At 38.0% G+C, this 26190-nt stretch overlaps 1 protein-coding gene and 1 non-coding gene across 3 annotated transcripts in view; one reads left to right on the forward strand and one right to left on the reverse strand.

Annotated features, from left to right (window-relative positions):
* The first annotated feature begins 3639 nt into the window (after window positions 1-3639).
* TERF1 (telomeric repeat binding factor 1) overlaps window positions 3640-26190 on the forward strand; it is a 43629-nt gene continuing 21078 nt past the window's right edge. Inside the window, exons 1-7 of one of the 2 annotated variants that reach the window (XM_028518241.2) lie at window positions 3640-3980; window positions 10419-10514; window positions 16658-16779; window positions 19249-19329; window positions 21078-21227; window positions 21947-22056; window positions 25053-25112. In XM_028518241.2, coding sequence (XP_028374042.1) covers window positions 3674-3980; window positions 10419-10514; window positions 16658-16779; window positions 19249-19329; window positions 21078-21227; window positions 21947-22056; window positions 25053-25112 — 926 coding nt within the window. In that variant the 5' untranslated portion in view covers window positions 3640-3673. The remainder of the gene's footprint in view (window positions 3981-10418; window positions 10515-16657; window positions 16780-19248; window positions 19330-21077; window positions 21228-21946; window positions 22057-25052; window positions 25113-26190) is intronic. The other variant, XM_036031023.1, reaches the window with a different exon arrangement.
* On the reverse strand, window positions 4981-5047 carry LOC114502200. The gene has a single exon (XR_003685047.1). It is a non-coding gene; the product is annotated as a small nucleolar RNA SNORA17 (small nucleolar RNA).

Below are 26190 nucleotides of genomic sequence, written 5' to 3' on the forward strand. Positions count from 1 at the left end.
CTGCCTTCCTTCTGTTAAGTTTCTGGCCCACAATTCCTTGCACACAAGAGGCATATAACTTCTCAGCCAACCTTGTCCCAGACTGTTTATGACTGCCTTGGCAACCTCCTCCTATGGCCCCTCTCTAATCCTCCTCAGTAATCTGATCAGATCTCTCTGTATAAACTCAAGTTGCAAGAAATATAATGTCCTAATTTTACCCAAGGGATGACTTTAAAAATCATCAAACTCAAGATTATCCCTTCCACCACCCCTTCATTCACCTTGAACTACTAGTATGTGCCTCCTTAAAAGCAATCATGAAAGGAATGGTATCTTATAAACTTTTCTGCCAAAAAAAAAAAATTCCCATGACAGACTGTTTAGCAATTACATATAAATTTTACTGAAGTGCCATATGTTTGATTTATCTATGATGCCACTAAATTAATATATATATGGCTAAAGTGTCATTGGAACTTCATATATTATAAGCTTTATTGCATCTGATTTACACTAATTACAGTTGAGTTTTCTGATGGTATAGCAATGTCAAACTACTATTTCAGGAGAATAATTCTGCCATCTATCCTGATGGGCTGGTTTAAAAATTACATTTTTTAAATGAGAGACTTCCTAGTCCAGGCCTTTTTTTCTGGCCCACAACCAATAAAACTCTGCATTATTGACTTTCTGCTTGATTGGGATTTTAAAATAACTTTTAGACCCACCCAAATAGTCCAGTTTCTTAATTTCCCTTCAGTGAAATACCAGGAAGGGAAGAGGCCAGAGAATGCAGTATATAGCTAGAAGTAACCCTAAACAAAAATTTTGTTGATGATTATGATTAAATCCTAATCAAAATATGCATTTAAAAATCCTACTTCATTATACATAATTGAAAAAATGTTTCATTTCCCTAAACCTTTCAGTAAGTTGAAACCACAGAAAAATATGCCATGTTTACTTGATGGCTTTTAATGAATTGGTTGACATACCTAAGGAAAACCCTTAACTTCCTACTGGAAAGAAGAGGAGGCTTGGAGGAAAGAAAGGAGCAGGCCCCATTTGAGAGCACTGCATGACCAAAACCTGAGGTTTCTTTTGTGTTCATAATGCACCTTAACCCTCACTCCCTTAGACCCTATTCCTCTGTATTATTTAAAAATGGGACTTTCTATGGGACCATTAGAGGCTGAAGGATGCATCCCTTCTGACTCATCACCTTCTTTCCAAGTAGCACAAATGTCCTATTTGTTCAGCTAGTATTAACGGAGCACTTAGTATATTCCTGGCTTCCTTCTAAACTCTTTCCATTTATTAAGCCTTTTAATCCTCCCTGCAAGCCAATGATGAAGGCTTTAGTATTGTGCCTAACATATAGAAGAAAAAAATGAGGAGTAATTTGTCAAAGACACATAGCTAGTGGGTAACTGGTAGAAGACATTCTAACCTACGCATTCTTTTTTTTAACTGATTGATTTATGCATGTGTTAGTTGATTCGTGTGTGTGCCCTTGTTACAGAACAATAAGGGGGGGACAATATACTATTACCCAAAAGGATCCCCCAGGTTTATGTCCGCCACCAGAGGAAAGACATCTCTCAATGCCAGAGATTCGTGAAAAGGAAAGGAAACGTTTATTTAATGCTGTACAGACTTAAAGTAGTGACCTAATGTCTTCATCAAAACCCCAAAGTCCCTTAAAACATCCATAAACACACACAGTCCTTCCTTCCCCCATTTGCCCAGTCTGGGGTACCGTGTCGCAGGAAAAGAAATAGAAGTTTGTTTCTATAAAGGAGTTTATTTCTCAGGCAGCCCCCGGTTCTTCCCAGTAATTCGTCTTGACTAGGAGACCTCCCTGGGTTCCCAGCACCATCAGCTGTGTCGCCAGGCTCTCCAGCTAAAGCCAGGTGGTGGTTCCCCCTCCTAAAGCTGCAGGGGTCCCCACTCTGGCAAAGTCACATGGTTTTCTCTCCACTGCTCCAGCCGCATAGTCCTCCCTGCACAATGGCTGCAGGAGTCTCCACTCTGGCAAAGCCGAGTGGTTCTCCCCAGTGGCTGCAAGGAGGGGGGTCGCCACTCCGCCAAAGCCAAGTGGCGATTCTCTGCTAAAGCCAAGTGGCGATTCTCTTTCGCAGGGCTGCGGGAGTCCCCACTCTGCTAAAGACCGAGTGGTTCTCTCCTCAATGGCTGCCGTGTCTGGGTTTAAATCCCCAAGCCAATCTTCCTCTGCAGCCCCATTTCCAACTCCTTCTACACTTGGCCACACTTGCCCTCAATCTCCCGTCCTTTCCATCTTTTCTGGCTGCCATCGTGGGTCTGGGCAGGTGTGGCCCCATGTCATGGAGCCAATCTTCTCCCAGCTCCCACGCAGGCACTGTAACTCAGGGGACCTGCCCTCAGTCACATCTGGGGGGGTCCCTTTCCATCCCCAAGGCCCAGAGCTTGGCCACAGCTATTTAGCATATTTAAGTGACCAGCCAAAGGCTATAGGTATGCTAAATGGCCATGCCATGGATTAGCTGCAAAGCTGTTGCTGTACAAAACAGCTCTCAATGGCCTTGCTCTGTTTGTCCCTTCCCCCAACCTACACCTGGGAGGTGGGGGCCGGGGGGCGGTGAAAACATCCTAATATTTCCTGGACACCCTGAGTTCTGGACCCCATTCCAAATCCCTATTTGGGCCCCCCCTCTTGGCTGCACCCTGTTACACCCTGACCATGACTGAACCTGCAACCTCGGTGTATGGGGACAATGCTCCAACCAACAGAGCTACCAGGCCAGGACCCAGCCTAAGACTTCTTAATGGCTATAATAAAGTGCTTTAATGACTCAACATTTAAACTATGGCCTTAAGGCAATAATGTGTAAATTTAAAACACATAAAGGCTTTGATAATGTTGGCTGTGTTATAAACAGTAAGGTTTTAAAGGTAAACTTTTTATTCAAATATGACACTTTGAAAAGTGTATAAATCACGTTCAGTGAATTTTCATAAAGTGAATACACTCATGTACTATCACCTACATAAACAAACATAATATAACCAAATTCCTCCCCACCACCACCAAGTTGTAGATAAATTTCAAAGTTCAGAATAAGCTGCATTGTATAGCTTATTTCTATTCTAGAGTAGTGATTATCAAAATATAGTCCCCTGACAAGCCGCCTCAACATCTCCTGGGAACTTGTTAGATTTGCCAATTCGGGGACGGAATCCAGACCTATAGAACTGATTCTTGAGTGAAGCCCAGCGCTTGTGTTTAACAAGTCCCGGAAGTTATTCTTATGCACATTAAGGTTGGAGGCGCACGAATGTAAAACAGTTGTAACAGTTTTGGTTTGTGTTCCCGTAGTAGTGTATTAGGTGAATACCAAGATCTAAAGTGTTACGCTTGAATAATAGAGTCTGTTCCAATCACTTATCTCTTAGGTGTCTCTCTCCGCTCCCAATCTAGACTTACCTAGTTTACCAAAAAAGCCTGGCGCTATAGTGACAGGAAATTAACTTCTGGAGGCAAGACAAGTCTAAGCCAATCAAAAGTCAGGGTCGAGACGCTAGCCCACCCTGGGAGGTGTGATTGGTGAATCCTCTGCGGAAAAGCCGGCGGTGGCACCACCCCCGCCCTACGGCGCAAGCCAATTGTCGCCCGGAGTTCAAAATAGCAAAACCGCGCTTGTGGTGGAACATGGCGGCGTGTAGTGGCGGAGGGTCTCCCTGCTCCCGGGGGCGTGCGGACGGGGAGGATGCGGGGCCCTCGGATGAACTTCTGTGGGAAAGGGCGAAAGATAATGAGGAGTCGTTCGAATGCCAGGAGCTGTTCGAGTGTCAGGCTGAGATGGGGGCCCCGGAGGAAGAGAAGGATGTGGGCTTGGTGGCGGAGGCTGAGGCGGTAGCTGGCGGCTGGATGCTGGATTTCCTCTGCCTCTCTCTCTGCCGAGCCTTCCGCGACGACCGCTCCGAGGACTTCCACCGAACGCGCGACAGCGCGGAGGGTGAGTGCTCCGTACGCGGTGGGCGGACGGCGGAGGCCTAGTTTGCGGAACTCACCCCCTGAAGGATCGGCTGAAAAGCAGAGGCGCAGAGGGCATGATTGAACTGTTCGCTGGAATTTCGCATCCGCCTATTGTCAGCTCCTCAGTTTTTCTCCGATTCTAAATTTTTCTGATAAAAGTGACAATAAGACCCCGTTTAGAGTTGATACAAGATTAAATGAGTTCCAGTGTACAAAATCGCGCCTAACCCAATGTCCAATTCCTTTTGTCTTTGTTGGCATAATGTTTTTCTTTCGACTCAGGTGTTTCTCTAATGGCAGTTAGTCAACAGTCATTGTGGTCTCCAAGTGATCTAGGCCTCAGTGTTTTCTGTTAATCTGTGAGCTACTGAAACCGCATTTGGCCTGCTACTCAGTATTGTAGACTTCAGAATAATAGTAACAGTCAATGAAATTTACTGCCTAGACATTTACAACCCGTAAATGATGAATAAAGACATAGGTCCATAGAGAAGACTGCACTGGCGTTTTGAATGGTAACAGAAAGATGCGTTACCATACTAGGGAGTCCGTTTGCCTGCTTGTATCAAAGCCCAGTAAGACATGAACAGAAGTTTGCAGCAAGAAAAGTAAAGTAGGGGTTTGTTTTTAGAAAGTGGTCCAAGCCAAAAGGCAGATGAGCTAATGCTCCAATACCTGGCTTCCCAATAGCTTCCAAGCCATGGGTCATTATTAATCAAGGTGACTAACGGAGTCAGGGTTGTGGTCTCTCTTGTTTGGTAAGTGCTGGGGTAGGGGTCGCTGATCAGTGCATCTGGTTCTGATGTCAGACACATGATAGATTCCTAAGATTGTGTGATGCCAGCCAGAACCTCACTGTCCGGAGGGCTTAATTATTAAGGGAGAAGAAGGCAGGTGAGTCAGGATGCTGGGTGAGGCCAGTTTTATATTTTGTCTCCAAGTGTCAGATGTCCATCATCCAGACCCCAGCCAGAACGCTGAGTGTACGCCACCTAATGATAGAAAATGTGACACAGCAGCCACATCTGCAACACTTCTAGGGGAGTGAGGCCAGTTTGAATCACAAAGAAGGAAAGGAGAAAAGGTCATATTAAAGAAATGAAGTTTCTATGCAGTTACAGATGCTCTAGTATTTATTGCAGAATTGGCATTCAACTTATTGCAGCTGAATGCAGCCCCAGGATAATATTAAATAGAAATACTTAAGAAAACCATATTGACACAGTTCATCTTCATGTCAATCCCATGAGTTAGGCAAATAGTGTATAGAGAAGTAAACTAGTTAAGCAACCTAAAATATTGATAGCTTTTAACCCCTTTTAAGGGGTATTCTACACCCATGCCCTATCATCCAATACAAGAATCTTTCCTCTTACTGTGTCACAGATACCACTAGAATCATTAATTTAACTCAAGAAAGTTAAGTCCTGGAATGAAGCCAGTGCACCATAATTAGGATTATTAAAAAGTCCTCTTTGGGGAGGAGGCTAGAATTATCTATGTGGTGATGAATTTCAGTTAGAAACATCAGCATGAGCTCATTTAGCTTAAAATAGGTATTGATGGCTAAATATAGAAATACATCTGCATATTTTTTAAATCCTCACCAGAGGATAATTTTATTTTATTGATTTCATTTTTTCTCCACATTTGTTTTATTGTTGTTGACGTACACTTATCTCCATTTTCCCCCCATGCCACTCTCACCCACCACAGCCATCCCCACTTCCCACCTTTGATCCCACCCCACTTTGGTTTTGTCCATGTGTCCTTTATACACGTTCCTGAAAACCCCTCCCCTTTTCCCCCCTTTATCCCCTCCCACTTCCTCTCTGGTTACTGTCAGATTGTTCTTAATTTCAATGTCTCTAGTTATATTTTGCTTGCTTGTTTTTTCACTTAAAGGTGACTATTTTGTTAAAGATTTTATTTATTTTTTGAGAAAGGAAAGGGAAGGAGAAAGGGAGAGAGAGAAACATTGATGTGTGGAAGAAACATGGATCATTGTCTCTCACATGCCCCCAACAAGGGACTTGGCCTGCAACTGAGACATGTGCCCTAACTGACAATGAAACAGGCAACCTTTCTGTTTGCAGTCCAACACTCAGCCCATTGAGCCTCACCAGCCAGGGCCATATGCATATTTTTATAAATGTATGGACCCAGGTACTATACTCATTAATTCCCTTGTTCTGTTAGATGGAAATTTATAGACTCAGTGTACCCCTCGTATCAACAAGTACACCTACCTCTCAAGTCTTGGTTCCCAATACTATTTATCCATAAGGGGAACCAGAGCTCTTTGGAGAAATGGCCTGATTATAGTACTGGGACAGGAAATGTACAAGATGAACCTGGGGTATTTTTGTGCCAGAAAGTAAGGAAGTGCTAAAGACAAAACAAAAATACCCACATCAGTGGGGATACTGAGTGCAAGAGCTCCCCAATAGCTAAAGCTGAAACAACATGGACAAGAAAATAAAAAGTATTAGATTATAACCCAAAGTATAAAATAAATATCCATGAATCCATACAGATGTAAATAAATGATGGCATAATTAAATAAGTAGGAGAAGAGGCAAATCTCCCATGAAGAATTTCAGGTAATCTATGCAGCTACCCTGTCATCAAGGAGGTAGAGCATGACCACCAATTTCTTAATTGGGGGCTTTACATAGGGACTTTCTTCTGAAGAGTACAGGATGAGAAGGGGAAGAAAGAGTATACAATAAAGAAACCTGACAAACTCTACCTCACTCAGGTTAGTCAAGGTCAGCCTTATCAGTGATAGTTGGTAGTATGTACACTTGATATGATATGATGAAAATGGAACTTTACCTCTGTGGTTTTCCTCCCCAAACCCCTTAACTCCAGTCTAATCATGAGGGGTAAAAAATCAGACATATCCCAATACAATTCTCAAAACCATCAAGGTCATCAAAACCAAAGGAAGTCTAATGACTAAATGTAATGTGGTGCCTTAGATGGATGGAATCTTGCAGAAAAAGGGCATTGTAAAGACTAAGAAAATATGCATAAAGTGTGAACTTTAGTTAGTGCATCGATGTCAGTTCATTAACATATGCCAAACTAATATAAGATGTTAATAATAGGGGAGACTGCCCTGGCTGGTATGGCTCAGTGGATTGAGCACCAGCCTTCAAACTGAAAGGTTGCTGGTTCGATTCCCAGTTAGGGCACATGCCTGGGTTGTGGGCCAGGTCCCCATTCAGAGGCATGCAGGAGACAACCAATTGATGTTTCTCTCCCTCTCTTTCTCCCTCCTTTCCCCTCTAACAATAAGTAAATAAAATCTTTTAAAAAATAATAGGAGAAACTAGAGGGTATATGGCACCTCTATTGTTTTTCACAATAATTCTGTAAATTTAAAACCATTCTAAGAAATAAATTTATGAAAAACATAAAAACCCCTTTCAAGGTTCTAGCTCAAGACCAGAGAAATAATATAGGCTACTTCAATTTTATTCAGGTTAAGGGCACAGAATCCCAGAGAAAGGGAACTGTTTTTCAAGTTACAGTTCTAATCAGTGGAAGGTAAGCAAATTGTGAACATCATTTTGTCTCTGTATTCCATTTTTGACTGAAGGGACTCATCTTATCCCATCTGTAGAACTTCATTTATTATACTTCATGATTGTAAAAAAATGTACAACTTGATGCTTTTTAGAAAATTCTTAGCTCTTTCATTCCAACCCAGAATTGTTCTCACACCTGTCAGATGACACCTTTTCCAGATTCTTATTTCTAACCTGTCTCCTACCATGGGAAGCACTGTGGACTGCAGGGTAGTGATTAAGAATATGAACTCCAGAGTAAATTGTCTGAATTTGATTCCTGGTCCTGCTACTTTATAGCTGTAAGGCATGAAGCAAGTACTTACCGTCTTGGTACCTCAATTTCCTAACTTGTAAAATGGTGGTAATAGTAGTAATGACCTCACAGGGCTGTTGAGAGAACCAAATGAACGGATATGTGTAAAGCAAGGTTTCTCAACCTCAGCACTGTTGACATTTTGCTCCTCATAATTCTTTGTTTTGTGTGTGCATGAGGTGGAGGTGCATGGGGGGATGCAGGTGCCCCAGTGCATTGTAGAATATTTAGTAGCACTTCTGACCTCACCCAGTGGGTGCCATTAGCAGCCCCTTCCACCCATGACAACCCAAAAGGCTCCAGACATTGCTAAATGTTTTTTTAAGTATATTATTATTGATTATGCTCTTACAGCTACCCCATTTTTTTACAGCTCCCTCCACCCAGCACTCCCATTCCCTCCAGCATTGCAACCCCCCCCCCCCTTAGTTCATGTCCATGGGTCATACATATAGTTCTTTGGCTTCTCCATTTCCTATACTACTCTTAAGTCCTCCTGTCATCTACCAATTATGCTTCTTACTCCCTGTGCCTTTTTCCACATTCTACCCACTCCCCGCTGATAACCCTCCACGTGATCTCCATTTCTGTGATTCTGTTCCTGTTCTAGTTTGCTTTGTTTTTGTTATTTTAGGTTCCATAATTGATAATTGTGAGTTTATTGTCACACTAAATGTTTTCTAAGAGACGGAATCACCCCCAGTTGAAAACCACTGGTATAAAGTACTTAAGAACACGTGCTTAAATATAGTTGTTATTGTTGCTAGTTATTGGATCCTCCCTAATGCATTTTTCTGCCAGCAGTGTTTGGTACAGGTATGGGGGAAGCAGGTAGCTAGGTTCAATTAGAGTAGGTTTTCCTTGTGCAGAAAGACGATGGTGTGTAGTTTAATTTGTGCTGTTTTAGACTAAAACCAGGTGAAGGACAGGAACCAGCTGGCTATCTTACCATTCAGTCATCAGTTCCTAATATTGGCTAGAAGTAGATGTTCAGGAAATATTGAATGAATTGTGTTTAAATTTTATTTAAATTGTGTGCTGTTTTTGAATCCTATTTAATATCTTAATATTTATTTAATCCTATTTAATATCCTATTTGAGTGGCTATATTTGCACACTCCTCCCCTCCCCACAGATAATTGCTAGTATGTTATAAGATTATGGCAGTTTAGAATTGAGGAAATGTATTTATTTGTTTTATCTGCTTAGTGCCTGCCAAATTGCTTTTTGGTTTTTATATTTACCAAGTCAGTCCTAGGTGAAGTATTATATAATGGCACCTTTAGGTCTTAAACATTGTTTCCTCAGAGAAGACTTCCCTGATATAACATTTCTTTGTTATATGCTTCTGTAGAATTCTATACTTATCTTTTTCAGTTTCCCCCACATTTTTACTTTAGTTGTTCAGTCATTTATCTTTCATTGCTACATGGTCCAGAATTATGGTTTACTTGCCATTGTATATACTCACTGTCTAACATAACATCTGGTCAGATATTTGGGAGATTAGTATAAATAAATATTTTTAAAATAAAGTTTTGAGCCCTGGCTGGTGTAGCTCAGTGGATTCAGCACAGGCCTGTGAACCAAAGGGTCGCCGGTTTGGTTCCCAGTCAGGACCCATGCCTGGGTTGCAGGCCAAGTCCCCAGTGGGGGATGCATGAGAGGCAACCACACATTCATGTTTCTCTCCCTCTCTTTCTCCCTCCCTTCCCTTCTCTCTAAAAAAAAATAAATAAATAAAGTCTTAAAATAAAATAAATCTTTGAAACTGAACAGACTCACTTAACTGAAACCTTGACAGAAATAATATAAAATATTTTCTATAATATTATGAATTTAAAGGTATAAAATAAGCTTCCAGATAGTGACTTGACACATTTTATTATTTGGATCTGTAGTTCCCTTTTTGTTAAGTGCTACCTGTGAAAGTAGTTTTAAATATTTATTGTTCTACTTGTGAAACACCAGCTTTATTTTATAAGTGTTTATTGCTGTCTTCTTGTTCTGATTTTTTTTTTTATTTTTGAGAGTATGTTTATTAAAGCTGGGGACAGTGAAACAGGGAGAACTTAGAACAGGAGAGAGCCTAGGTGGAACCGCCTTGTCTCTCAGGAAATGTTATAGGAAAGAACTGAGCTTCGGCGGGGCTGCTGTTAGCTCAGTGAAGAGTCAGAGAAAATAGGGCTTTGGAGACAGGATCAGGGGATTAGCCCAGGAGGGGCTTCCTCTGCCCATTGCTCCCCTGGTTGCAAGGCTAGCGGAGACTCTTTTATTTGTTTTTAAGATTTTATTTTTTTTATTTAGAGTGGGGGAAGGTAGGGAGAAAAAGAGGGAGAGAAACATCAATATGTTGACTCTCACATGCACCACAACCGAGGACCAGCCCCAACCCAGGCATGTGCCCTGACCAGAATCAAATGGATACCCTTTCGCTTTTCAGGACAACACCCAACCAACTGAGCCACACAAGTCAGAGCAAGGGTTTTTTTAATGTTTTAATAAAATTCACTTTTTTCTTTTTCAGCTATTATTCATGGATTATCCAGTCTAACAGCTTATCAATTAAGAACTGTATATATATGTCAGTTTTTGACAAGAATTGCCGCAGGAAAAGCTCTTGGTAAATATGTGTTTTTATCTTATATTGGAAATATTTCAATCCATATCTAAAATAAGACAATGAAGAGAAACAGATGAGAGCTGTCATTTGTTTTTGAGTGTTGCCCATATGTATTTGTCATGTATGTTTACACACAACCATTTCTAAAGCAAGTAAAAACTATAGTCCCTATATTCTTAGAGCATTGGTTCTCAAACTTTAGCCTGTTTCAGTATTATTAGAGAACTTGTTGGAAAAAACAAAACAAAACAAACCCAGAATGCTAAGTCCCTTCCCCTCCATGAGTTTCTGATTCAGTAGGATGTGCAATAGGACTGTTGAGGGGCCCTTTCAGTTACATTTCCTATAAGTTCCCAGGTGACTCTGATGCTGCTGTCAGGGTCCTACGCTTCACAAACTGTACCTTGGAGATTTTAATTTAAATTTGTAATTTAAATTCTTTTCTTTATTTTTATTGTTGACATTATTGTAGATGTCCCCATTTCCCCCTGTCCTTTGCCCCCTCCTCCCAGCCTCCACTCCCTCTTCCTCTGGCCATCACCACAATGTCTATGTCCATGGGTTATACATATATGTTCTTTGACTACTTTTGTGGTGACTCATCCTGTTATGCAAACTCCATTTTTTACTAGCAACTATGATATTTGAAGCCTCTTACTTGATTTCAGCACCTACTTATAAGAGGGAAATGATTTACATCTATAATATCCTGTCCCTTGTACCCAAAGTTCATTTTAGATTGTAATGGACATGCCTAATTCAGTGTATCAATAATGGCTGATATTACACCATAGTTATTTAAAGGATCTTTTGATGCAAATAATTACATATTATATTGGTTTATACAATGCTTATACAAGCAGTAGGCAATACTTACATGAAACTGCTTACTTACGAACATGTTGTATTACATGAAATCCCAGTGTGTTAATATTACTCACTAGACTACCCACTAGTCTATCTGGCTCATGTAGTATGCTTTGTTAGTTAGGTCTGGAGTCATTGCCAGGACTCATAAGTGGACAGGACTAGAGGCAGAGGAGATGTGAGAAAGACAGAATTATAGGTGGGTCTGGGCCTGTTGCTGAAGAGAAAAACAGGCTGATGTGGACACAGTTGGAGAATTTCTGACCATGCAGACCGTAAGTTAAGATGGTTGTTAACAGAGTTGTTTTGCAGTTAAATGTAACAAAATATTCTGCAGTGCTCAGCTGTGCTTGGCATTTATTCAGTGTATCTTACTTTTCCCCCCTTCCTTTCCTCCCAAAAAAAGAGTGCAGAAAACTCAGATTTTATGTATGACCCCCATAGTTTAATATTAAATTCACTAGAATCCTGTTTTGAGTGTATCTTAGATATAATAGGTCAGGGACTGTTACCAAAAATAATATATTTCACTGTAATGGACTCAAGTGAGATGCATTTTAAATTTCATTTTAATTTATTTATTGGATTTTCAACTATACACACCCTTTTGCATTTTTTTTATTGGTTGTTTTACATCAGCATTGCCTGACAGAAATATAATGTGGGCCTCATATGTAATGGGAAGTTTTGTAATAGCAACATTAAGTAAAATATTTAGAAAAATGAAGGGCTGGAAAATGATGCTGCAAGCAAATGGCATCCAGAGAAAAGTGGGTGTAGCTGTGCTTGTGTCAGACAAAATAGATTTCAGGACAAAAAGGTAACGAGACGATGATGGCAGAGGCTTTATAATGATAAAGGAAATGATACATTAAATAAATTACCAAGAATTAGGTGGAATTAATTTTAGCAATATCTTCTTTAACCTAGTATTTCTAAAATATGTGCCAATATATCAATATAAAATATGTTAATGAGATCTTTTACCCCCCCTTTTTTTTTGTAGTAAGTCTTTGGATTAGCATATTTTAATTGCTGAATAATTGCATATAGCTGGCGGCTACCATGTTAGCTTTAGTCTTCTGCCCCACATAGCTTTAAAATATGACAAATGCCGTGAAGGGGAAATGTTTGTTTGCTTCTCCTTTCATGGGACTTTATATCTTAAGACCCATGCAACTCTGGGAGATTTCCCTACCTTTCCACCCAGCTTCCTACACTGTCCCAGAACTCAGCAAATGTTCTGTGGGGGAAAAACATTTGTTTTCAGTTTGTCTAGTTTCCAGTCCACCAAGCTAGCCCCAAGGAAACCACCAGAAGCTTTTTTCATTTCTCTTACCCCAGTAAAATCTCTGTATGAAATACACTGGATCCTCAGCCTGAATAGCAAATGGGCTCAGGAAAGAAAATGGCTACAAAGCGTCAGCTCACCTCAGGACTCTCCCACTGGAACTGTGGTTCATCAAGTCCTCATTGCTTCTGCAGCTATCCCATGCCTACAGCAACACAACTGCAATTTATCTAGTTTTTTCTAGTTGTGGGAGTGTTGGCCTGCTGCAGTATCCCACATCCTACCTGAAAGGTTACGCTGTAAATTTTTTGAAGATCTAATGTAAACATTTATTCTATATCTCAGTTATAAGAAGGAAGGCAGATTAGTGAGAGGGGTTAGTAATGTCAGGAAAGATTTATTAGGAAAGATGGCTGTTAAAGAAAGCAGATGTGAAATGAACAAGGATTAGGCAATCTGCCTTTGCATTTTTACTTCATGCTTTACATGTACTTTGGTCATACCAGCCATCTTGTTATTCCTGAAATGCACCTTCATTGAGACATAGTACTTTTTAAGGGTTCTGCTGTCTGCTTCTACTGCTTGCTAGCTGTGTGAACTCTGCAGATCTCAGGTTCTCCTTTAAAACACAAGGTTAATAATATTGTGCCCCTTTTTTATTGTGTACACTGCTAAGGAAATTGTGTGGACAAAGGAGATACTGGATGTTAAGCACTTAGCATAGTGCCTGACACATAGTGGGGCCTCAATAAATGTTAACTAGGAATTTGAATATCTTTTGTACACCTGCCTTATGTTCTTCTGCTCCATCTTCTGAAATATTCTCTTTCCATTTTGTCCTCTTCTCTTGGTTATCTTCTGTTTGTTCTTAATGACCCAGTTCAAATGATTTCTCTTTGAGGAAGGGTTCTCTTCTAATATCCCTTCTTAGATCTAATACTCTTTGCTTCAAATACACTAGTCTCTCCTAGATAGTTTTTTAAAAATAGAGATGCATGGCCTCTCCCCTATACTAACTAAGTCATTCTCTGGGGTAGGCCTAGGCATCAGTAATTTTTAAAAGTTCCTCAGATGATTCCAAGGTATGGCTAGGAATCATCTGAGGCCATAATATAGGGCAAAAGTGGGTTTACAGTTGAGAATATACAAAACACGGAGTTTATTTTTATATTATTTATTAGTTACTGTATTTTTTTCCATACAAACAACTGTGAACCTACTTTTCCCCACCCTGTGTGATTGTAGTAAAGTCCTAGTCACATAGGTTTGTCTACATGTCTTCCTGCATGGCTAGCATGGGAGTTCCACAAGGGCAGAAGCTTTGTCTTCTTCATGTTTGTATCCTAAGAACCTGGCACAGAGCCTAAACTATAAGGAGGCTTAGTATATGAATGAATATATTTTTATATCCAAAATGTTGGTGAAACAATTAGGAGAGGACCACAGGAAATAAAGTAGGAATCATGGAAACTGCTAGTATTAAATTGCATGCTCCCTCTCTAATTTTGCAAAAGAAAAAAATGGATGTGCCTTTCACAGTTCTCTTTAGTATGTTTATTTTTACATAGTTGCCATGGAACTGCTAGTGTACCAGGAACTACAGGGTTTGAGAGGAATATACTATGTAGCTCCTGCCCTCAAAATTTGAAATATAATCATCATGCATTGTAGTATGAGAGGTTTTCTGCCTTCAAGACACTTAAATGCTAATAGGATTGTTAAGTATAAGTAAAAAACACTGCAAAGTATAACAAAGATAGGAATGGCCATACAGAGATTTTGAGAGACGATATCTCCCAGTCACTTATCTAGAGTAAGGAAGGAATTCAGGAAGGAGGTAGAGTTTGATCTAAACCTAGAAGGATTGATGGATTTCATAAGAACGTAAAAATAGTATTCTATACAAAACAAACATTTGAGTTATTTGAAGAATGGACTATAGTTTACCTGGGTAGTAGAAGTCCTTTTTTTCTTTTTTTATTATTTGTCTTGTGTTTTGTTTTTGTTGTTTTTTTTTTAACCATCTTTCGGATAGTAGAACTCCTGATTTGCATCCTTAACTCCCTAAAACTTGCTTCTCCACAGGGGTTCCTGTGTCAGTAAATGGCAGCACCATTTATCCAGTTTTTAAAACCTCTCTCAAGTTTGAGAGAGTTCCTTGTTTTTCTAATACTCCACATCCAATCCACCAGCAGGTCTTTTTCATTCTACATTTGAAGTTCTCAAACACACTTACTTCCTTCCCCTGTCGTCTCTGATGACAGGTTCTATTTGCCCACTATTACTCTCAGCAGACTGACCTCCTATCTTTTAAACGCCAAACTCCTCTTCAGGGCCTTTATACTTGCTGTGCCCTGTGGAGTGTTTTTTCCTGTAGATCTTTGCTGCTTCTGTTTCACATTATGCTGATCTTGGCTCCATTGTCACTTCCTCAAAGACATCTTTCCTAACTTCTCTGTCTGAAAGAGCCCCTACCCCATCATTCTCGATTCCTAGTGCCCTTTTTTTCTTACTAGCCCGTATTACTCTGAAGTTAAATTATGTGTTAATAATTTAACAAATTTTTAGTGAATATGGACTTTGTCTTATTCACTAAGATATTCTTAGTTTTTAGTCTAGCACCTATATATAGTGAGTGTTCAATATTTATTGAGTAAATGAATTATAGATTATACATGCAGATTATAAATTATAGTGAAGGTTGTAAATGTCAGATTGAGATGTTTGTAAGTAATTTACTAAGTAGTTTACCAGCTACTGTGAATCTTTGATCAGAATCACCTGATTAAAATTCTGTATTAAGAAAGTTTAGCTGTAGTACAAATACTATCTCATTAAATATTTACATAAGTCCTAGAGACAGTATTTATTTTCACCATTTTGTAGGTGAGAAAAATGAGGCTTAGAAAGGTGAAGTAACTTTTCCAGCACTAAAGAGGTAATGATAGAGTCTGGAATAAACTCCAAAATCAAGTTTTTTAAACCACTATACAGTGTTTTGCAAGATACAGGATATGGTAATGAGAAAGGGAGCAAAACAGTGACTCCTTCAATTTTTTTTAAGATTTTATTCATTCATTCATTCATTCATTCATTCATAGAGAGGGGAAGGGAGGGAGAAAGAGAGGGAGAGAAACATCAGTGTGTGGTTGCCTATTGCACACCCCCAATTGGTGACCTGGCTCACAACTCAGGCATGTGCTTTGGCCGGGAATTGAAGCAGTGACACTTTGCACTGCTCAATCCATTGAGCCACACCAGCTAAGGCTAGCTTTTAAGCCTTGGTAATTGGAAAAATGTTGGTAGAGAAATAACTTTGAAAGATCCTATTTAAAATAACCACAAAATATATAACAAGGATTTCAAGTAGTTTATGCTAAAATCAAATTCAAAATAAACAAATTTTGTGCTCTAGAGATTTGTTATAATACAGTTAGACTTATGAACCATTTAAGAATTCGGTTACCATGACACCTTATAAAATGTATAATTCATTCTAGCTTATCAAATCAATATTTTAGTAAAGAAAAGCTTTAAATAGCCTGGCTGGTGTGGCTCAGTAGATTGAGTGCTGGCCTGTGAACCAAACAGTCACTGGTTTGATTCCCAGTCTGGGCACATGCCTGTGTTGTAAACCAAGTACCTAGGAGGGGGTGCACGAGAGGCAAACACACATTGATGTTTCTCTTCTTCTCTTTCTCCTTCCTTTCCACTCTCTAAAAATACATAAATAAATAATCTTTTTTTATAAAGAAAGAAAAGCTTTAAATGTTCTGTAAACTCATCTAGCTTTTTCCATTGTTAAAGTTGATTTTAATAAGGAAATTAACTTGAAATATTAGATCACGTCCCTAAACAGGTATATGCAAGAGCAGTGCCTAGCAGGTAGTATACATTCAGTAGGTGAAGAAGTGAATTTTTTAAGTGACAAAGTAAGGGTCTACTTCGCTTTCAAAGTTACTAACTTTTGTTCTGGTTTTAAAAGATGCACAGTTTGAAACTGATGAACGAATCACACCCTTGGAATCAGCCCTGATGATTTGGGATTCAATTGAAAAGGAACATGACAAATTTCATGAAGAAATACAGAATTTAATTAAAATTCAGGTATGAATATTACTGTGTTTATCATTATTTGTTACTTTCTAGAAAATGAAAATATAACATCTAAAGAAATTAAGAGCCACTCTAATAGAAGTTGGGCACTAAACCCAGAGTAAAATTTAATATAATCATTTTCTTTAGAAAACCTTTGGTTTATAGTCTTGACATGAGCTCTAAGAGCTAGGACTTAGTGTTTGCCACCTAAGTATTTATTGCCCACACTTAGGAAAATGTGCCACATCTATTTAAAGATCATCAAGCAGTTTGAAAAACTTGAGGTTTGTGCCCTCTCAATTTTTATTTAAAGATTATAAATATAAAAAAAGTAGAATATTTGATTTAAAAAATCAACAGATTTTTGTGGTCAAGAGAATGTAAAGTTTTAACTATGTGGAGGGAGTTTTAGGAGTAGCCTATTAAAGAGTGATAAGCCAGCCCTGGCCAGGTGGCTCAGTTAGTTGGAGCATCATCCTGTACACCCAAGGGCTGTGGGTTCAATTCCTAGTCAGAGCACATACCTAGGCTGCAAGTTTGATCCCTGGTTGGGACGTTTACAGGAGGCAACCAATTGGTTTTTCTCTTACATTGATATTTTTCTCCCTCTTCCCCTCCAATTTTCTCTAAAAAGAAAATCAATAATACACATCCTCAGTTGAGGACTTTTTAAAAAGACAATAAAACTTTAATAGAAAGAGTGATAAGCTACCCTGGCTGGTGTAGCTCAGTGGATTAAGCGCAGGCTGCGAACCAAAGCATCGCAGGTTCGATTCCCAGTCAGGGCACATGCCTGGGTTGCAGGTCATGGCCCCCAGCAACCGCACATTGATGTTTCTCTCTCTCTCCCTCCCTTCCCTCTCTGAAAATAAATAAATAAAATCTTAAAAAAAAAACTACATTAAAAAAAAAAAAGAGTGATAAGCCAAAAACATCACTCAAAGATGTAAGAGCAAAGTTTTTCTAAGAGGGATTTTGTTAGAAAAATAAACTTTTCCACATTTTTAAAAAATGTTTTACTCTTGGGTAGGAGGGAAAATCCAGGTGGTATCCCACCTCCCCACGAATTAATTATTGATAATATAGTGACCGTCAGGTAGAATTAAGACCTGAATGGGCAGGAAAGTGACTGCTTCTTTTAAGAATTTCAATGCAAGGCAAAGAGATTGTCATGTTATCCCAATTTGGGGGGTTTCTAGTGGAAGCAGGCCTTTGTTAATATACAAGTGAAAAGTCAAGTAGGTTACCATAAAATATATAACAAACATGTACTATATTGCTTACTCTTTACCAGGTACTATTCTAAGTACATTCATATAAAACTCTCTGACTCTCACAACAAACCTATGAAGTAGGTACTTTTATTTCCACCCTGTTACATATAAGGAAAAAGGAGGCATCAAGAGGCTGAATAATTTGTCCAAGTATATAAAGCTACTTAGATGGTAATAGTGGTCCCATATCTTAACCACATATGGTATCAAAAAGAGGAATTTATAAAATGATTATTGAAAAGCTTCTGGCTTCCTAGGTTTCTATTAGAGACTTTCCAGGTATCCTCTCTAGCAGATTTTATATATCCTAATCTTCACAAATGCCATTTAGTTCCCCTCTCATTTCTCTTTTGCTCAAAATATTTAAGTGGGTCCTAAATGTACGTGATATAGCTTCTAATTTATTTATTAATACTTACCTTTAATTTGACCTAAATTAGAAGGAGATACAATGCTGTGTTTATTAGTATATATGACATTTTTTCATGTCTTTTCAAACAATACTTTATCTTTGATAAATATTTTATATAATTTATGAAATCAAAATGATTAAACTACAAAAAAATTTTATTTATTTTTGTCATTTTTTCCTCTTTCTTTTTTTTATTGTTGTTAAGTATAGTTGCCTTCATTTTCCCCCCACCACACTCCCTGCCTTTAGCTTTGTCCGTGAGTCCTTTATACATGTTCCTTGATGACCCTTCCCTATCTTTCCCCTGTTTTTCCCCTCTCTCTCCCCTCTGGTTACTGTCAGTTTCTTCTTTATTTCAGTGCCTCTGGTTCTATTTTGCTTGCTTATGTGTTTTATTGATTAGATTCCACTTATAGGTGAGATCATATAAACTACATAAAAATATTTTAAATGAAGTACCAAATTTTTCATACTGTAAGATGCACTGGACCATAAGACGCACCTAGGTTTTAGAGGAGGAAAATAGGAGAAAAAATTTTGAAGCAAAAAATGTGGTAAAATATTTAATACCATAAATCCATAAATAACATAGGCCACCAACCCCCCCCCAACATCGAGCCAGGTAAGCTACATTCTGACTATAAGATTCACCGCCCCCCTTTTTTATTTTCCCCCCAAATTTGGGGGGTGCATCTTATAGTCGGAAAAATGCAGTAGTTATTTCAGTATTAAACAACAATTGAATATTTCAAAAAGCAATCTAACATATATATTTGTCATCCTGTCTTTTAGGCTATAGCTGTTTGCATGGAAAGTGGCAATTTTAAGGAAGCAGAAGAAGTCTTTGAAAGAATATTTGATGGCTCACATACGGTAATTATTTAAATTAAAATCAGAATTTTAGAACTGTTTGTATGGAATGAGGAAAATTGAAAGAACATGGAAGGAGAACAAGAATGGTGTATAGAACAGTGCTGTTCAATAGAAGTATAATGCAAGTCACATATGTGATTTTAAATTTTCTGGTAGCTGCATTAAAAAACTAGAAAGAAACAAGTGGAATTAATTTTAATAACATTGAACCCACTATTTTTTAATATTTTAAAAATCATTTTAAACATTTAATTATTATAAAAATTGATGAAATATTTTGCATTCCTTTTATGGACTGTCTTCAAAACTTGGTATGTATTTTACATTTTTGTCTAATTTCAGGGCTTAAACATTTTAAGGGTTCAGTAGCCATGTGTAGCTAGTGCCTACTATATTGGGCAATGCAGATATGGAGGAAGGCATTAAAACTTGCTTATTTTTCTTATGGTTTCTTATGTGATCATTGGTCATTTTTGTATCTCTGTATAACATTAAGGTTGAATATTAAAAATACAGTGCTATCAGAGTACATTAAGCTTATTCAAAGAAAAGATAGCTTTTCTGTGAATTTATTGAACTTATTGACCAATAGCAACCTCTAGTACAGTACATGTAGCATAAACATATAAGTAGGTGTGTTTTTTTGTGTGTATGTTTTTTTTTGTTTTTTGTTTCTGTTTTTGTTTTTGTTTTTCACAAAAGGAACACATTTGTATGATGAGCCCCTAGATCATGAATCAGAAGATCCCAGCACACCCATCCTCCAGACTCTGTCCCTCCTACCTTGTCATGGGCAACCACTGGCCTGGCTCATAACATCCAAGATCAGCTTTACTTTTTTCTGAACTTTATATGATAGAGTCATATAGCAAGTTTATATGTGTAAGATTGATCCATGGTATTGCTTATAATAGTTTGTTCATTCTCACTGCTTCGTTGTAGGAATATATTACAATTTATCTATTCTACTGTCGATGGACATTTGAGTCATTTTCCAGTTTTGGACTATTACATTCCTTTATCCATGTCTTTTGTAAAACATATAGTATACTTAGGAATGGAACTGATAGGTTATAGGATATGAACATAGTCAGTTTTGGTAGGTGCTGCCAAATAATTTTCCAAAACAGTTATATTATCTCAGTTCCTCTAGTGCTGCAGGAGAGTTTCAGTTACTTCACAGACCTTATCTGTGGTTTTCTTTTTAGTCATTCTGGCAAATATGTACTCTCTCACACTGAGTTAATTTTGTGTCCCTGATGACTAATGCAGGTGAGCATCTTGTCATTTACTGGTATATGTAGAGTTGGGGGGGCAATCATCTTAATCCCTCGAGGGACTGAGCGAAGTTGGTCGTCAGTTGTAGTTTTAGAAAGGCTCAATCTATCTCTAATTTGCTCTTGTTCCTAGGGTATAACACTCCAGATTGCAGCAGAAAGCTTGATACATTGATTGGGTTCCCTGCCCCCACTTTTTTATAAACAAAGACTGTAATTGTACAGATGCTATCTTATTTCTTAAATTTGGTACTGGACATTCAGGTTTGTAGTATTTTAAGTCCTTTATTATGTGTGTGAAATATATTTTTAAATTAAAAAGAAAATAAATCAGTGGGCTGTTCAGAACATTAGATTTTTAAAAATCTTGTGTGTCTTTGAGTTTGTTTTTAGAAAGTGATATTTTTAATAGATGACAAAATTTCTAGAATCTTATTGTGATTTTTGTGTTGTTTCTTCTGTTTTCTCTAGTCTTTACAAAGGAAATTGCTTAAGATAATCTCTCAGAAAGATACGTTTCATTCCTTTTTTCAACACTTCAGCTATAACCACATGATGGAGAAAATTAAGAGTTTTGTGAATTATGTGCTTAATGAAAAATCATCAACATTTTTAATGAAGGTATGCATATTTCAGAAAGACTGGTAGACTTAGGAAAAATTATTGTAATAAAGAAGAATAGTTAAAATAGAAATTCTTAAAAAACAAATCAGAATTTTGTTTAGTGATTTTTGTAGAAGAATGTGGCAAAGAGTTACAATTAGTGAACCTAAAGGGTTTATCAGTTATCTTTGTAGTATTTTTACAACTTCTCAAAATAAGAGTTGAAGAAGTTTTCAAAATAAAAAGTTGAGAGAGAAAACTTAGAATGAGTTAAGAAATAAGCAAAAATATTTCGTTTAAATTTAACTAAACTTTACAGAAAGTTTTAGCATATTTTTGGAAAAAAATAAAATTAGACTGAAAGGGGGCCTTTAAATTTTTTTAATAACATGTTAGCCTCTGTCTTGACCTCAGAAATTTTTAACAATGTGTTATGATGGAGCATTGATTAATTTGGGGTAGTTTTATTTTTGAATATCTGGATTTTTTTTAAGTGACCTTTTTTCTTAAAATTGCCAAGAGAACGTTGTGTGTATAACATAGATTTACAAGAAAAGATCTCCATAAGCAGGTATCTAAAGTAGCTGCGGGTGATGTCAGAGTTGCTGGGTAAAATAGCACAGTGCCTTTGATTGGCTTGTGAGTAGGTACTTTTGTTATGGCTACCAAAGAATTTGCTTTAATTTAATGTTTTTTGTTTAAAAGCATTCCTTTCTCTACCCAACCCCCTTTCTTAGGCAGCAGCAAAAGTAGTGGAAAGTAAAAGAGCAAGAACAGTTCCTCAAGAGAAGCCTAATGGTACTGATACTGGCATGACAACTCAAGCTGATTTGGATACAGACAAAAGGTTTGTAAATCCATTGATAATATTTTTTGTCATATGAATATAATATCTTTATGTAAAAAGGATACAAGTGAGCCATTATTAATACAAATAATTATTGAACATTGGGTATATTGTCTTGATGATGATGAACTTTTGGTGATTCAGAGTATGTAGAGTTATTTTATTTTATGACTTATGCAAAATTTTGTTACATGTGCTAAGCAAAAGTAGTAAAAATACATAGTTTAAATAGTGTGATATCATTTACTGTTCTTAGTAGCCTTGTGCCCTTGAACAGTACTGAGGCTGAAAACCTGAATCATCTGTACCCCTTAGTTCTCAGATCCCACTTGGCTGCATTATGTGACTATTGACTGTACTGAGGGGTATTCTAGTATTTAAGACATTTCTCACACATCTGTAAGGGTAAGCTATTCTACTTCGTCAGGTGCTCCACTGAAGAAATAGTGATTTGCTCCACTGCTGGAGGGAAACCGCTATGTCAGTCATACATATTGAGAAACCAGAGTTCAGTCTCCAGAGTTACTTCTTCTTTAGGGGTTTGCAAGGGTAACTTTTACAAAATTGATTTTACCTTTTGCTTTGACTTTAGAAGCTAACCCCATCAATAATATAAACTCAACCATTATAAAGATCTTCCTTTCTGCTGAATCTGTGATTCATTCTCTATTCTTCCACCCTTAACCCAAGGCCAAATAGTCATCCTGTGGTCTCTGGATGGATATATTTGGCAATGGATATAATATCTTACTGTTTTTTTTCTTGGGGCCATTGACTTGAATGCTGAAGTTTCCCCGTTTTTTAAAATTCTCACCCAAAGATATGTTTTGTTTGTTTTTTAATTGATTTGAGAGAGGAACACCTATGTGAGAGAGAAACATCAATTAGTTGCCTCTTGTACATGCCTCAACCAGAGATTGAACCCATAATCTAGGTGTGTGCCCTGACTTGGGATTGCACCCACGACCTTTTGGTGTAAGGGATGACACTCCAATTAACTGAGCCACCCGGCCAGGGCAGGTTCCCCATCTTAACTACTTATTTAGAGGTGGGGATTTGGGTCCAAGTCTGTGGATGTGGCCTGGATCACACCTCAGAACTGAGCTTAGTCGTTTTATAATCTCTCTTGTCCGTGCTATCAGAACATGATCTGCTCCTCACTGTCATCTCCCCAAAATCTTTTCTAAAATGCTAGTTCTCACTGACTTATTTTTTCTAAGACACATTTTGAGAAGTACAGATACTATTTTTATTGGTTCAGTTGTTTCACTTTGTTTATGAAATCAAAGTTTAGCAATACTAAGACCTAATGCATTCTTGTGGCCCAGTCTTTCTGCATGGTGTAATACTGCTTTAAAATAAAATGAAATGAAAACTTACCATTATTCTTACAGATAATGAACACGTCTTATGTCCCCTTCTTATGTAGGACACGCTATTTCAAATGTCTCTTAGACACAAAGTAAATCTGTGCGTAAAACAATTCTTGTTGTCATCCGCTCTCTGTATCCTGACTTTCATTCACATCATATATCCAGTTATCTCCCCAAGTGTTGTGAATTCCATCTCAGAAATGCCTCTCTAACTTATCCTTTCTTATCATTTATACCCTAGATTATTGTTCAGCTTTCTACCACACAAATCCATTCTTAACATGACTTTAGAGTTAGCTACCCATGAAAACAAGTCTGTCTAAATACTTCAAAGCTTAATAACCTCTGTTGGGTTTCAATTTCTTACTAGATGAGTTAGCATTTACTGGCATGGCTTGCAAAGCCTTACATAGTCCCTTTCTGTTTTGTTTTTTCTCCCCCATAAACAACCTTGTCCTTAAGCATTAACCCCTCCCTCTCCACATGTACCGTACTTTCTAGCAACCAGAACTTCTCCCTCATCTTGAAATACAAGCTTCTTTATGCCTCCAATTTTGAATTTCCTGTTTTCTAGTCTAAGAATACTTGCCATTCAAGGTCTAACTCAAAGATAACCTATAAGAAGTCTTCTTGAGCTCTCTGACCAGAGTTGTCTCATCTGTGCTTCCATAGCATCAAGTCACACCTATGTAAAGGGACTTACCTTGGATAGTAATTTACCTGTTTACCTATTTGTATCTTTCACTAGATTGAGAATTCTTTGGGGAGTTTGTGTTCTTGGTACCTCATTCATTACTAGGCATACAATAGAACTTGTAGTGGGCTGGGCACAGAGGGCAAAACCAAAACTAGACACAAAGTAGAAATCAGGAATCAAGCATCTTGGAAGCAAATAGATAGAATGAGAATTGTGACTGAGAGGTCAGACAAATGCTAGGAAAGATGAAGACCTTTTGTTATTAATACTAGATGAAATAAATATTTTGCTCTGATAAAGCTTATAAACTATTTGAGACCATAACAATTATAGATGTGAAACAGAGACAGTACATAATTTGTTAGTTTGTAGGTGAACTTAACATGCTGAAAAACTTAATATGGACACCTTCAAGGACATGTGAGCACTGAGCAGGGCCTTGGAGGGTGGTTAAGATTTTGACAAATAATTGGAAGAGGAAATGTTTAAGGAGAGAGTAGTTGCCGTGAAGCTGTAGTGGTATAAATGGTTGTGCAGTGTCTGTGGGAGCTAATTTTAACTGTCACAAAGGAGAAGGCTTTGTAAAAAATTCAGTTCAAGACTGGTGGAGAGGACAAGAAATTGAACTTGAATAGAAATAGAGATCCATGGGAGAGTTTTCAAAGGATGACATTATGAATGCTTGATTACAACATCAGTTCTGCTTAAATTGTGTTTGGGGAAGCTTGATTTACTATCTCTAGTAAGCATATCTGGCAGAAATTATCCATGTTGTAATGGACAATATATGTCCTAATGGTACCAGGATTTCTTTCTCAAAGATATTTTGTATAAATTGAAATTTTACTAAATTGACTTGTGGAAAGTACTATTCTTACTAAATGTTTCTTTTTGTTGCATTCTTAAAATTTTTTTCTTCTTTAAAGTGTTAATGACAAACCATCTGCAGTAACTGAGTCCTCACGGGATATAGTATCCTTAATGAGGTGAGGTAAATTGACATTTTTCTTCACTGTTTTTTAAATCTTTTTAGCAATTCATGCAGACCTAGGTAAATCGTGATAACTGCCACAAAAATAGTATGAATGAAGAATATCACAGGGTCCTACTTACATCAACAGGTGTTCTAGCCGCTGACATGTCCTGAAATTCCAAACTCTAGAGACCTGTCTCTGGGACCCTGAGTTGTTTCTCATTGTCTCTACTTGTCCCTTTATTAGAATACACACTCAGGGAGCACCTGAACTTAAACCAGATGTTTAGTAAACTCTTCCTCTGCCATTAAAACAAGAATATGATGCTGGCGAAGGAGGGGATGTAGGTTACATTTCTAATGAATGTTACAAATTTTTATTTTATGAAATTACTTGAAAAACTGTATATGACCTACTATAAATGCTGTAACAGACAATGTCACATGTTCAGAGAGCAGGAAGTCTGCATGAATGGGGAGGAGCTCGTTGGATTATCTATGGGGACTCTGAAATAACTCATGGTAAAAGCAGTAGTTAGGGGCAGAGAGAGATCTGTGAGTGGTAGGAAATGCTTGGAAGGATGGTGATTGACTGATCAATGATAGTGGGTGGTACACCTGAGTGGCATAAGTTCTCACAGGCTGCGGTGTTTATGGAAGCAGGATCCTGAAAGTGGCATTCATTTACACGAGACCCACCTCTGGGAACCTATGGCTCAAGGAAGGTGGAAGATTAAGTCAATCTCTACTTGAGAAAGCCACAAAGGAGAGAAATGTTGTCCCCAAGGGAGAGCTACATGTTGAACAAAGCGAAGAGGTGGGGTAACTGGTGAAGAGGGTATAAATGGCATTCCAGAGGGCAAAAGAGAAAGTTTTCGGAGGGAGGGAAAGGATTAGCAGGTTGCGTAGAGCACTAACGGGTGAAAGTATTGACTTTAGGTGGGGATAAATAGCTGTGTGAGCTTAACTAAACTACTTTATCATCATAGTTTGCTCCTGTATAAAACTGGAATAATACCAACTTTTTAGGGATGCCAAAAATTTCTGCCACATCCAGTATTTCCAAACAGCCTTTACCTTTCAAAAAAAGC

The sequence above is a fragment of the Phyllostomus discolor genome, chromosome 7 (assembly GCF_004126475.2).
Source record: "Phyllostomus discolor isolate MPI-MPIP mPhyDis1 chromosome 7, mPhyDis1.pri.v3, whole genome shotgun sequence".
NCBI lineage: Eukaryota > Metazoa > Chordata > Mammalia > Chiroptera > Phyllostomidae > Phyllostomus > Phyllostomus discolor.